The 13,170-nt window shown below is 35.4% G+C and overlaps 1 protein-coding gene across 12 annotated transcripts in view; it reads right to left on the reverse strand.

Annotated features, from left to right (window-relative positions):
• Positions 1-13,170, reverse strand: part of GPHN (gephyrin) — a 638,461-nt gene that overhangs the window by 280,663 nt on the left and 344,628 nt on the right. For all 12 annotated transcript variants that reach the window (XM_082451600.1, XM_082451601.1, XM_082451602.1 and 9 more), the window contains one exon: positions 3,603-3,669. In XM_082451600.1, coding sequence (XP_082307726.1) covers positions 3,603-3,669 — 67 coding nt within the window. The remainder of the gene's footprint in view (positions 1-3,602; positions 3,670-13,170) is intronic.

The following is a 13,170-nucleotide window of genomic DNA, read 5'->3' on the forward strand; positions in this document are numbered from 1 at the left end:
GAGACTTCTCTGGGACTCCTTGACATGGGAGCTTCATGTACTGTGATCTACAACCTGTTGAAATCCTAATGGGTACAGTTAGAATGGGAAGATATAGGAATGCAATACTTGATGGGATTAAGGTGAATGTTTGGATAAGAATCAGAATGTTTGGAGAGTGAACTTTATGTGAAGTGGTGAATCTCCTTTACCTGAATGTATTATGGGCATGGATGTTGTGGTCTGACTGGAGAATTCATCCCCTACCTCATATTGTAAAACAGCAGGCATGTAAATCCACTCTTCCACCAATATAATTGGACATGCTAAATGGGCCCACACAGTTCATTAATTTGCTGTACAAAAGCCCTGTGTGGAGTGCAGACTGGGCTTATAGCAAAAACTTGTGAGTGCCACCCAACAACAACTGCTGGGATTTGGGACCAGAAAATTTCCATTTGAGAGACAATTACTACTTGCTGTTGGACTTTAATTGAGACTGCCCTTATGACTAAAGGACACAAAATAATCCTAAAACCTGAAATATCCAAAAGGTCTTGGGTAATTTCAGAGAAAAGCTCTAATGGGGACGGCAATGCCCAGGAGAGTTCCATAATAAAATGGAAATGTTGCATATAGAATCATGCTACCAGGAGAATGCAAGGAGGTACTCACGAGCAGGCAGCCTCTTTTCACCTAGGGCTGACTTCGGAACCACCTGAGAAGCTGCTGGATCCTATGGCCACTTGGGCCACTTGGGCGGTGCCCTATAAACAGCTTTCTATTGATCAACAAAGAGCTGCTTGGTTTATGGATGGCAATTCCAAGGTGAAGGGACAGCATCCTGTTTGGAAGGCCGCCACTCTGATTGAAGAAGGTAAAAACAAATCAGCTCGATGGGCTGAACTACATGTTTGCCCCTATGTTTGGGTTTTTACTGAGTCACGGGAAGTGTCCAAATGGCCTGGTGGTATGGTCAGGCAGATGGGCAATGGAAAACTGGTCTATTAAAGGAATACCTGTATGGGACATGGCCCTGTGGAAATCACTCTGGGAACGTAAGGGGTATATTAAAGTAGATTATGTTAATGCGCACAAGAAGAACTCCCTTCCAGAACTGGAAGTTGATTGGTAATGGCGAGCAGATATCCTGGTGTACTTGCTTGACATGGCCACCTGAGTCCATGAAATGAGTGGACACTGGAGGTCTGTAGCAATGCAGAGATGGGCTGAATCTAGATATATTCCTCTCACACTCTGAGACACAAAATGCCAATAAGAACTGTTTTGTCTGCTAAAAAGAGAGACAGAGAGGCAGAGGGCTATGCAGCAAATTCCACAGGGGAAAAGTCCTACACATAGCTGTCACGTTGGATTGATGCTTTTAGTCCCTGGAGGCTACAAATGGGTCCTACCAGGTATAGACACTTACTCTGGTATGAGCTTTGCTTATCCCAGAGTAGATGCAAATGTTCAATGTACTATAAAAGGACCAGAACAGAAGATATTGTATCAATGACCATGGAGGCACACTTCTTCAGACCAAGGAACACTTTCATCCTCAGAGCAATAGTATGATAGAAAATTGAAATGGGCAATTGAAACATTTGTTGTCTAAAATATGAGGAGATAAAGTCATGAAGCCTTCATTAGTGTGTGATCACACTCAACAACAGGGAGGCTAAGTGAGAGTTCCTTCTAGACAGATTCCTCTACTTTTCTGGGAAGAGGGGATGGAAAAGGATGCTTGTACAACTATACTTTTCTCTTTACGATTAACGTTTTTCGTTTTTCCCCACGTCACCTCAACTTTCTTCTTTTCTACCTGATGCAATGTTCCTAGGACCAGGGCTGCAACTGTGGGTGCCAGAAGCAGGGATGATTCTTAAGCCCAAACTGTAACTATACTTTTAAATCTTTATGTCAGAATGCCTAAGGGCTTGATGGTGTAGACTATGTCTTATTCCACCTGGCCAAATTGGGCATGACAGTAAATGCAGTTATATTGCCTGGTGTTTCAGACTGCCTACTAGCTCGGTACCTATGTAACCTTAACCTTATCTTATATGAATGAAATGGACTGAGTGGGAAGTACTAAAGTACTTCCCACTACTAAACTAGTATTACTGATGGCAATCTGGGCCAGCCCAGTGGCCAAACCAACGGTCTCATTCAAAGATGCTCAAAGGAAATGTCTGAGTATAAATGGAGAGAAGGAGGAATGGCAGTTGAAGGTAAAGGAATGAATAAATGCGTTATGCAACAAGGGAAATCCAGTATTACCTTGGTGTCTCAAAAGAAGCTTAGAACAAAGATGATATTGTTTCTTGGCTCAGCTGTAGCAGATGCCAGAAAGGGAAAAGCCATATGTTGCTGAGACTACTCCTGCTTTTGGAACCTGACAAGTCTGTAAACCTGAGGAACATCGCTCTGGGACATGTTTTGATCATATGATATGATGACGACTAGGATAACTGTTAATGCCTGTGTAGGACTCCAGTAATGTGCCAGTATCTTTTGACTCTTATTTTTCAGGTTATATTTACTAATATACCATGATATGTTATAATACAGGCATTGTTAATAAGATTATATGCTGATATTGATGGTCATATATACTGGGAATTTGAATTAAAGCCTCCTCAATATGCAATACCAATGGGAAATGATTGGCCTGAGCAAGAGAGCTAATTTCTATGGTAAATAGCTCTGTGAGAATGTATCATAGGGTACAAATAATAGTAGATCAAGATGAAAAATTAGTAAATGAGTACAAAAATATGAAAATTTGTGTAATGGCTTTAGAGGATGAATTACCTGTTTCTCTAAATCTATTCCTATCCCACTCTGGCTCCTCCAAATCTTAGGCATATTCACACTGTTACTGATGTTGTGTCTATAATATAAGTGCTGTACTAAACATAGATGGCCAGCCATACAAATATGATTGTTTTGTTGTAAGAAAGCCTTGGCCAGAGGCCAGGGGGTAGCTTGTGTAATAAAGAACTAACCTTACCCAAAGAGAGTCTGGCCTTTGCCCTCAGTTACTGGGAAATGAAAGGAGGAGTGTCTTTGTTTGTCTGGAAACTCTGGCCACCAGACAGTCTAACAGTGTGATTTATGATGGGGGCTTTGGGAAATGTGGTATCAATTTTGCCTTTGGAAAGTGTTGGAGACTACAGGTATATGGGCAGTATATGATGTGCCTCAATAAAAACTCCAGATGCTAAGGGCTTAGAGCTTCCCTGATAAGCAACAATCCCTGTGTTGTTACACACTGATGCCCGGAGAGCAATGTGTTCATGATTCCACAGGGAGAAGATATTAGAAGCTCTCCATGTGGTACCTCTCCTTTATTCTGTCTTATGCACTCCTTCCCTTGGTTGATTTTAATCTGTATCCTTTCCCTGTAGTAAACCATAACCATGAGTATACCACCTTTCAATGAGTTCTCTGAATCCATCTTGTGAATTACTGAAACTGAGGGTGGTTTTGGGAAGGCATTGAACTGCAATTGGTGTCAGAAGTGAGGGTAGTCTTGTGGAGTGCTCCAACTTTTTGTTTGGCTCTCACAGTGGCCAAAATTTCTTACACTAAACCATATAAATCTCAAGATAGCTTACCTGAGATCCTTTCTTGCTACCTGGCAAGTTAATTATAAGTGTTTTCCCTCTGATTCCACATACAGGCCTGGAAGGAAAGAGAAACCTGATGAATACTAAATTAGAATGATAGTTGGTTTAAATACATTCAACAACAAAGATCAATCATTGTACTTTATATGTGAACAACTGTTTTAGGAATTAAGTTGTTATAGCTAAAGATTCACCAATTGTTATACAAATTGGGCACTCACTCTGGCTGAGGTTTTTATAATAATGGTTAGTGCAGGGGATTTGAAAAATGCACTGAACATGAAATCAGAATAAATTAGCCACTTTAAAGAAATAAATTACCTTCTTCCTCTAACTTCAACTTTTTCATATTTCTTACAGTTCTAAGAATTCAATGAGATAGCATATTAAAAATGACTAGTATAGTAATATCTATGTTCAAAAGTCTAACACATAAGGCACTCATGAGTTGAGTGAGATGTTTAAACTCTTGCTTCTCAGGAAGTCTATACGTTTCAAAGTAAGACAGGTCTCTCATAAATCAATAGCAGTGGGGAGAGTTTAGAGAGCTCAGCTGTTAACTGATTCATTGATAAACAGTGTCAATTTAAAGTAGAAAGGTCTTTCAGAGATCACTGTAAATTTTCAGGCCACTTTTAAACCAAGTGGTTAGATAAGAAACATAAACAGTGGAAAAGCATGGAAAACTGGAATAAAGAGTTGAAGGCCTAGATTTCATGACAGTTCAAATCATGCTCTTCCAATAATTGGCTGTGTTACTTTGACCTGGTAATGATATCATTTCCATCATTTGAAAACAAAAGGACTAGATTAGATTAGTCTATTTCTAAAATTTCACAACTTAGATTGTAAGTCACATAAGAATCTTTTCCTAAAACTTCTGATTGAGTTTCTTCTTTAACTACTTTAACTCTTTGAAATAACCTAAAATTGTCTTTTATTTTATTGTTTTTTTCTTGTCCTATTCACAAAGTGTTCATAGCTATTTAAAACTTTCCATACGCTTTTCTTTTTAACTGAGATATAGTTGACAAATAACATTGTATTAATTTTAGGTATACAACATAATGATTTGATATGTGTATATTTTGTGAAATGATCATCACAATAAGTTAATATCCATCACCACACACAGTACAATTTTTTTCTTGTGATGAGAACTCTTACAATCTACTCTCTTAGAAACTTTCAACTATACAATATTATTAACTATAATCAACATGCTGTACATTACATCCCCAGGATTTATATGCGGAAATTTGTGCCTTTCGACCACGTTCATGTATTTTACCCACTCACCAACCCCTGCCTCTGGCAACCACCAATCTGTTCTCTGTATCTATGAGTTGATTATTTTTAGATTGCATACGTAAGTGAGATCATATAGTATTTGTCTTTCTCTGACCTATTTCACTTAGCACAATGGACTCAAAGTCCATTCATGTTGTCACAAGTAGCAAGATTTTCTTATTTTTATGACTGAATAATGTTCTATAGCATATATATACCTCATTTCCTTTATCCATTTATCCATCAATGGATACTTAGTTTGTTTTCATGTCCTGGCTATTGTAAATAACGCTGCAGTAAAGATGGAGGTGCAGATATCTTTTTGAGATAGGGATTCTGTTTGCTTTGGATAAATAACCAAAGGTCGAATTGCTGGATCATATGACAGTTCTATTTTTAATGTATTTAGGAACCTCCATACTGTCTTCCACAGTGGCTGCACTAACTTACACTGCCACCAACAGTGTATGAGAGTTCCCTTTTCTGCATCTCCTCTCCAACACTTGTTATTGTTTTCAATAACAGCCATTCTAATGGATGGGTGTGAGGTGATATCTCATTGTGGTTTTGAGTTGCATTTCCTGAATTAGTGATGTTGAACATCTTCTGATGTGCCTGTTGGCCATCTGTATGTCTTCTTTGGAAAAATTTCTATTCAGATCCTCTGCCCATTTTTTAATTTAAAAAAAATTGTTGAGTTGTTTATAAATTTTGAATATTAACCACTTATGGATACATGATTTGCAAATATCTTCTGCCATTTGGTAGGGTTTCTTTTCATTTTGTTGATGGTTTCTTTTGCTGTGTAGAGTTTTTTAGTTTGATGTAGTCCCATTTGTTTAATTTTGCTTTTGTTTCCTTTGACTGAGGATACATATCCAGAAAGAGACTGCTAAGACTGATGTGAAAAGTATACTGCCTACGTTTTCTTCTAGGAGTTTTATGGTTTCTGGTTTTACATTCAAGTCTTTAATCCATTTTGAGTTAATTTTTGTGTATGGTGTAAGATAGGGTCTAGTTTCATTCTTTTGCATGTGCTATCCAGTTTTTCCAACACAATTTATTGAAGAAACTGTCCTTTCTCCATTGTATGTTCTTTGCTCCTTTGTTGTAAATTAATTGTCCATATATGTATGGGTTTATTTCTGGGCTCTCAATTGTGTTCCATTGATTTATGTCTGTTTTTCTGCCAATACCATGCTGTTTTGATTATTATAGTTTTGTAGTATAATTTGAAATCAGGGAGTGTAATACCTCCACTTTGATCATTTTTCTCAAGATTGCTTTGGCTATCCAGGGTCTTCTGCAGTTCTATACAAATTGTAGGATTTTTTTGTTCTATTTCTATCAAAAATGTCATTGGTATTTTGATGGGGATTTCACTGAATCCATAGGTTGCTTTAGGTAATGTGGATATTTTAACAATGTTAATTTTTGTAACATGAGCATGGACTATCTTTCCATTTCTTTGTGTCTTATTCAATTTCTTTCAACAATGTCTTACAGTTTTCACTTCTTTGGATTAATTTACTACAAGGTATTTTATTCTTTTTGTTGTGATTGTAAAAGGAAATGTTTCCTTAATTTCTCTTTATGCTAGTTCATTCTTAGTGTACAGAAATGCAACAGATTTTTGTATGTTGATTTTGTATCCTACAACTTTACTGCATTCATTTATTATTTCTAATAGTTTTTCTGTGGAATCTTTAGGGTTTTCTATATATAAAATCATGTTATCCACAAATAGTGACAGTTTTACTTCTTCCTTTCCAATCTGGATTTCTTTTTCTTACCATATTGCTCTAGCTAGGACTTCAGTCCTATGTTGAGTAAGAGTGGCAAGGTGGCAAGAGTGGGTATCCTTCTCTTGTTCCAAATCTTAGAGAAAAAGTTTTCAGTTTTTCACCATTCAGTATGATGTTAGCTGTGGGTTTGTCGCATATGGCTTTTATTATGTTGATGTATGCTCCTTCATTTTATTGAGTTTTTTTTTTTAATCATAAATGGGTGTTGACTCTTGCCATATGCTGTTTTTAGGGCATCTATTGATATAATCATGATTTTTGTCCTTCATTTTTGTTAATGTGTTGTATCATGTTGATTGATTTGTGGATACTGAACCATCCTTACATCCCTGGAATAAAGTTCATTTGATCATGGCGTATGGTCCTTTTAATATATTGCTGTATTCAGTTTGCTAATGTTTTGTTGAGAATTTTTACATCTATGTTTGTCAGACATACTGGCCTGTAATTTTCTTTTTTGTGTGTTGTTCTTGTCTGGTTTTGGTATTAGGGTAATGTTGGCCTCATAAAAAGAGTTATGAAGTGTTCCCTTCTCTTCTAGTTTTTGGAAGCGTTTGAGAAGAATTGGTATTAAGTCTTTAAATGTTTCGTAGAATTCAGCAATTAAGTTGTCTGGTCCTGGATGTGTTTCTTAGGAGGTTTTTGATTACTGTTTCCATCTCCCTACTAATGATTGATCTATTCAGATTTTCTATTTCACATGATTCAGTCTTGGAAGAATGTGTGATTCTAAGAATTGATCCAGTTCTTCTAGGTTGTCCAATTTGTTGATGCATAGCTGTTCACAGTATTCTCTTATGATCTTTGTATTTCTGTGATATTGGCTGTAATTTTTCCTTGTTTCTGATTTTATTTATCTACACCTTCTCTTTTTTCTTAGTGAGTCTAGCTAAAGGTTTGTCAATTTTGTTTATCTCTTTAAAGAACCAGTTTCATTGACTTTTTTCCCATTGCCTTTTTTAGTCTCTATTTCATTTATTTCTGCTCTGATTTTTATTTTCTTCTTTATATTGATTTTAGACTTTGTTCTTCCCCCCCCTCCAGTTCCTTTAGGTGTAATGCTAAGACTGTTTATTTGAGATATTTCTTGTTTCTTAAGGTAGGCTTTATTGCTATAAACATTCCTCTACGTACTGCTTTTGCTACATCCCATAGATTTTGATATGTTGTATTTTCATTTTATTTGTGTTTAGGTATTTTTTTATTTCTCCTTTTGATTTCTTCAGTGACCCAATAGTTGTTCAGTAGCATGTTGTTTAGTCTCCACATATTTTCCAGCTTTCTTCTTGTATTGATAGTTGATCATGCCATGGTGGTGGAAAAGATGCCTGATATGATTTCAGTATTTAAATTCACTGTGACTTCTTTTGTGTTCCAACATATGGTATATTCTTGAAAATGTTCCATGTGCATTTAAGAAGAATATGTAGTCTGCTGCATTTGGATGAAATGATCTGTATAAATATCTTAAGTCCATTGTTTCATTTAAGGACTGTTTCCTTTTTGACTTTATGTTTGAAAGATATATACATTTCTCTGTGAATTCTTCAATTTCTTTCATCAATGTTTTATAGTTTTCAGTGTACAGGTCTTTCAATTTCTTAGTTAAATTTATTCCTAGGTATTTTATTCTTTTTGATGCAATTGTAAATGGGATTGTTTTCTTAATTTCTCTTCTTGATAATTTGTTATTAGTGCATAGAAATGTAACTGATTTTTATATATTGATTTTGTACTCTGAAACTTTACTAAATTTGTTTATTAGTTTTAAGTTTTTTTTTTTTGGTGAAGTCCATAGAGTATACTATATATAATATCATGTCATTTGCAAAGAGAGACATTTTACTTCTTCCTTTCTTATTTGGGTGACTTATTTCTTTTCCTTCTCTAATTGCTCTGGCTAGGACTTCCATTACTATCTTGGATAAAAGTGGCAAGAGTGGCTGTCCGTGTCTTGTTCCTGATCTTAGAGGAAAAGTTTTCAGTTTTTCACCATTGAGTATGATAGCCGTGGGCTTGTCACATATGGCCTTTATTACTTTGAGGTATGTTCCCTCTATACCCACTTTGCTGAGAATTCTCATCATGAATGGATGTTCAATTTTCTCAAAATTTTTTTCTGCATCTATGGAGATGATCATATCATTTTTATCCATCATTTTGTTACTGTGGTCTATCATACTCACTGATTTGTGGATGTTGGGAATTTTTCCATATCTTCTAGGCTGTCCAGTTTGTTGGTGTATAATTGTACATAGCAGTCTCTTTGTACACAGTAGATTCTTTGTATTTTTGTGGTATCAGTTGTAACGTCTCCTCTTTCATTCCTAATTTTATTTATTTGAGTCCTGTTTTTTCTTGATGAGTCTAGCTAAAGGCTTGGCTATCTTGTTTATCTTTTCAAAGAACCAGGTCTTCATTTCATTGATCATTTCTATTGTCTTTTTAGTCTCTATGTCATTTAAGAAAAATAATACATTTATTTATTTATTTTTGGCTGTATTGGGTCTTCGTTGCTGTGCGCGGGCTTTCTGTAGTTGCGGTGAGCGGGGGCTACTCTTCTTTGTTGCGGCGTGCGGGCTTCTCATTGCAGTGGCTTCTCTTGTTGCAGAGCACAGGCCCTAGGCACGCAGGCTCAGTAGTTGCGGTGAGTGGGCTCAGCAGTTGTGGCTCGCGGGCTCTAGGGTACAGGCTCAGTAGTTGTGGCGCATGGGCTTACTTGCTCCACGGGGTGTGGGATCCTCTTGGACCAGGGATCAAACCTGTGTCCCCTGCATTGGCAGGCAGATTCTTAACCACTGTGCCACCAGGGAAGTCCCTATTTCATTTTTTTTTTTTTTTTTTTAACTCTGGTCTTTGTTATTTCCTTCCTTCCACTGCAGGCTTAGTTCTGTTTTATTTTTTTAAAATTCTTTGGAGTGTAACATTAGGTTGTTTCTTTAAGCTCTTTCTTCTTTCTTAATGTAGGCATTGATTGCTCTGAACTTCCCTCTTAGAACTGCTTTTGCTGCATCTTATAAGTTTTGGTATGTTGTATTTCCATTTCCATGTGTCTCAAGATATTTTTTGATTTCTCTTTTGATTTCTCCTTTGACCCACTGGTTGTTTAGTAGCATGTTGTTGAATCTCCATATATTTGTGGATTTTCCAATTTTCTTCTTGTAATTGATTTCTAGTTTCATACTACTGTAGTCAGAAAAGATGACTGATATGATTTTAATCTTAAATTTCAAGATTTGTATTGTGGCTTAACATGTGATCTATTCTGGAGAATGTTCTATGTGCATTTGAGAAGAATGAGTATTCTGTTGCTTTCCATCTGATCTAAAGTGTCATTTAAGTCCAATGTTTCCTTACTGATTTTCTGTCTGGATGATTTATCTATTGATGAAAGCGGAGTACTGAAATCTCCAATTATTGTATTTGCTGTCTATTTCTCCCTTAAGGTATGTTAATACTTGCTTTATATACTTTATATTCATAGGTGCTCCTATGTTGGGTGTGCAAATATTTACAAACGTTATATCCTCTGGTTGGATTGATCCCTTTATTATTATACAGTGACCTTCTTTGTCTCTTATACAGTCTTTTGTTTAAGTTTATTTTGTCTCATACAATTATAGCTATCCCAGCTTTCTTTTGTTTTTTATTTGCATGGAATATCTTTTTCCATCCTTTTACTTTCAATGTGTATGTATCCTATGTGAGAAGTTAGTCAGGCAGCATATAGTGGGGTGCTTTTTTTAAAAAAATTCATTCAGCTACTGTATATTTTGATTGGAGAATTTATTCATTTACATTTAAAGTAATTATTGATAAGTATGGACTTATTGCCATTTTGTTAACTATTTTCTTGCTGTTTCATAATTCCTTTGTTACTCTCTTCTTCTCTTGCTCCCTTCCTTTGTGATTTGATGATTTTTTTGGTAGTAGTATGCTTAGATTCCTTTTTATTTATCTTTTGTGTATCTACCACAGGTTTTTGCTATGTGGTTACCATTAAGCTTATGTAAAACATCTTTTATTTATAAGTCTATTTTAAGCTGATAACTTTTATTTATGTCTATTTTAAGCTGATAACAACTTAAGTTCAAACACATTCTAAAGCTCTACATTTTTACTCTTCCCACTACGTTTAATGCTTTTGATGTTGCAATCTGCATCTTTTTGAGTATTCACTAAACAAATTATTGTAGTTATAGTTACTTTTACTACTTTAACCCTTCACACTAGATAAGTGGTCAATCCACCGCCATTACAAGAGTAGATTATTCTAAATTGAACTATGTATTTACCTTTACTAGTGAGGTTTACATTTTCATATGCTTTCCTGTTAGCACTCTTTGATTTCAGCTTAAAGAAGTCCCTTTAACTTTTCTTGTAAGGCCAATCTAGTGGTGCTGAATTCTTTTAGCTTTTGCGTGACTGGAAATTCTTCACCTTTCCTTTAACCCTGAAGGACAACTTTCTTGGGTCAAGTATTCTTGGTAGACAATTTTTTCACTTCAGCACTTTAAATACATCATGTCACTCCCTTCTGGCCTGCAAAGTTTCTGCTAAAGAATCTACTGAAGGTATTATGGAAGTTTCCTTATACATAAAAAGTTGTTTTTCATTCTTGCTTTTAAGATTCCCTCCTTGTCTTTATAATTTTTGACAATGTAATTGCAATATGTCTTTGTGTGGGTGGGTCTCTTTGGATTCATGTTTACTGAAACTCTCTGGGCTTCCTGGATCTGGATGTCTGTTTCCCATGTTAGGGACATTTTCAGCCATTAATTATTCCTTTAAATAGGCTTCTGTCCCCTCCTCTTTTCTCTCTGGGATTCTTAGAAATGTTAATATTATTCTGCTTGATGTTGTCCTGTAAGTCCTGTAAGCTATCTTCACTCTTTTTCTTTCTGTTCCTCTTTCTGGATGAGTTCTATTGCCCCGTCTTCAAGTTCCTCAATCCCTGCTTCTGCATTATCTAGTGCTGTTGAACCCTTGTATTGAAATTTTCAGTTCAGTTATTGTATTCTTCAGGTTTGTGACTTCTGTTTGGTACTTTCTTATATTCTCTCTTTGTTGAAATTCTTACTTTGTACATGCATTGTTCTCCTGACGTTGGTGAGCACGTTTATGACCATTATTTTGAACTTTTTTTCAGGTAAACCATTTATGTCTGTTTCATTAAGGTCTTTTTTTGAGGTTTTGTCTTTTAGGTACAGATTGATACATGCCTCTGGGATCTTTGTAATTTTATGAAGCAAGTTCATTCTAACTGTACTTATGTAATTTCTTTTTCTAAGTATAGTGGTCATAAATTTATCCTTACTTAGAATGATGTTGGGTCTATCTACATTTTTAATTTATCAAGTATTACAAAACATGGAATATACTGTCCAAGAATATAACTATTTTCCAAGGATGTTTCCAAGAATGTTCCAAGTTTTATTAACTCCCTCCACCACAAGGTTAGTGACAAATTAAAATTCAGTCAATACTTTTAATTCCAACTTTTTGGTCATCAAGCCCAGGCCTGTTATGTCTCCAATAATACTTCATTTGCTCTAGGTTGATACCCAAATAGCAGTGTTAATAAAGCTATGGGTATAAACTTCTATCAGTACTGTATGTACATAATAATTATAATACCTAGACCACTATTTCTGTATGTGTGTTATGTGTGTATGTATGATATAATTAAAAGCATTAGTATATAGCCATGAGAAATTATATCTGTTTTTTCCCCCTCAATCTCTTTGGCCTTTTATTTTGCCAAAAATATGAGATCAGACTTAACAAAAATTCTTTTGTTAGTTCCCCGTTCTCTTTGAATGTTTAAAAATTAATTTTGAGATGTGGTTTTTCATTTCTAGACCGTCCAGAGTTATTGTAAGAAGAAAGTACTTTTCATTTATATAAACCTTTTTGGTTAATGAAGTATTTTTACAAACACTATTTTACTTAATAATTTTGAGAAACATAAGCACCATATTCTTAGCATATTCCAAAACTTATTAAACGACCTGCAGTTAAGTATTATGGGATAAATGCAACCCAATTCCTTAAGGAGTTTATAAATATTAATACAGATCACAAAAGCATATAAACAACTAAAAGATAGTAAGTGATGACACAAATTATCCTAAAATACAATGAGTTCAAAATAAGAGCAATAAATTTCTTTGGGAGGGTATGAAGTATGTCTTTATGCAAGAGATAGCTCTTGAGTGAATTTATAAAGGAAAATATTTCAACAGGTAGGAAAGTGGGGGAATGGCAAGAAAAAGAGGATAGTTTTAAGTGGAGGGGAAAAACAAGATAAAAGCACAGAGACAAAAAAAAAAGCACCAAGTACTTTTTGAGTATATTAAGTCCTTCTTCATCTAGTCAGAGCACATTGTACTCAGAGGAGTAATGTGAGATAAGAAGTACCAGTGGGAAGACGTTGCAGTCTGAAAGATTAATAGTTTGCA

This window comes from Balaenoptera physalus, assembly GCF_965194825.1.
Source record: "Balaenoptera physalus genome assembly, chromosome: 2".
Lineage (NCBI taxonomy): Eukaryota > Metazoa > Chordata > Mammalia > Artiodactyla > Balaenopteridae > Balaenoptera > Balaenoptera physalus.